We start from the raw sequence: 769 nt of genomic DNA on the forward strand, positions 1-769 counted from the left end.
ATGGCACGTTGGGCTCCCCTGTGCCATCTCCCCGTGCGCACCTCTCAGGCGGTTTGGTGGCTGGTGCTGACGTGGACGGATTTCAACGCGGGGAGGGTCGTACAGGCGTCCACAGCCGCCACTGAAGGCGTAGCTGCCACGTCATCCTCCACGAACTGCTCCCGCTACTGCGACAGCGGCGGCCTGGCTTCCATGGGCTGCTGCGACGGCATCTGGCTGCCGCACATCGAACTGCTCAACATCCTGCAGTATTTTGACGTGAGTGATTACTGACGGGCTTGCTCCGGAACCATTATGTAACCACCACCTCAACGGTCACAACAATGCCGACCAAAGGTGAAACCATCGTCAACGTCACACCACTCGCTCTTGTTTTATACTCCATGCACGTACTTTTGCTGAGCCACACACCCCCCCTCGCAACGCGCATCCAATGCTCCCCTTTGTCACGTTGAACCGCTTCCTGTCCTATAGTTCTCCTAGGAATAATATATTTTACTGTCGTATTGTAGTACGATTTTCCGTGGACTCCTACGACCCTATCCCTACACCCCATGGACCGGATACACCTCCGCCCAGGACCAGCTCCCTCGCTATCGCATCAATGCAAACCCCAGCACGGGAATCGTCACCTGGTCGACTCGTCTCGTGGGAAAATGGTGCGTGTGTGCATGTATGTATGTGTGTGCGCGACCTCCCTCGCTCCCTTTCTTTTGCTCGAACATCCCATCCTCGCCCTCCTCCCTTCTCTAAGTATATTTAAGTAGAT

General features: G+C 55.7%; 1 protein-coding gene across 1 annotated transcript in view; it reads left to right on the plus strand.

Moving 5' to 3' along the window:
- Positions 1–769, plus strand: part of VOLCADRAFT_91876 (uncharacterized protein) — a gene marked incomplete at both ends in the record, with an annotated part of 4,099 nt that continues 3,330 nt past the window's right edge. Inside the window, 2 exons of the mRNA XM_002951275.1 lie at positions 1–258; positions 580–659. Coding sequence (XP_002951321.1) covers positions 1–258; positions 580–659 — 338 coding nt within the window. The remainder of the gene's footprint in view (positions 259–579; positions 660–769) is intronic.

The sequence above is a fragment of the Volvox carteri genome (genome assembly GCF_000143455.1).
Source record: "Volvox carteri f. nagariensis unplaced genomic scaffold VOLCAscaffold_23, whole genome shotgun sequence".
Classification (NCBI taxonomy): Eukaryota; Viridiplantae; Chlorophyta; class Chlorophyceae; order Chlamydomonadales; family Volvocaceae; genus Volvox; species Volvox carteri.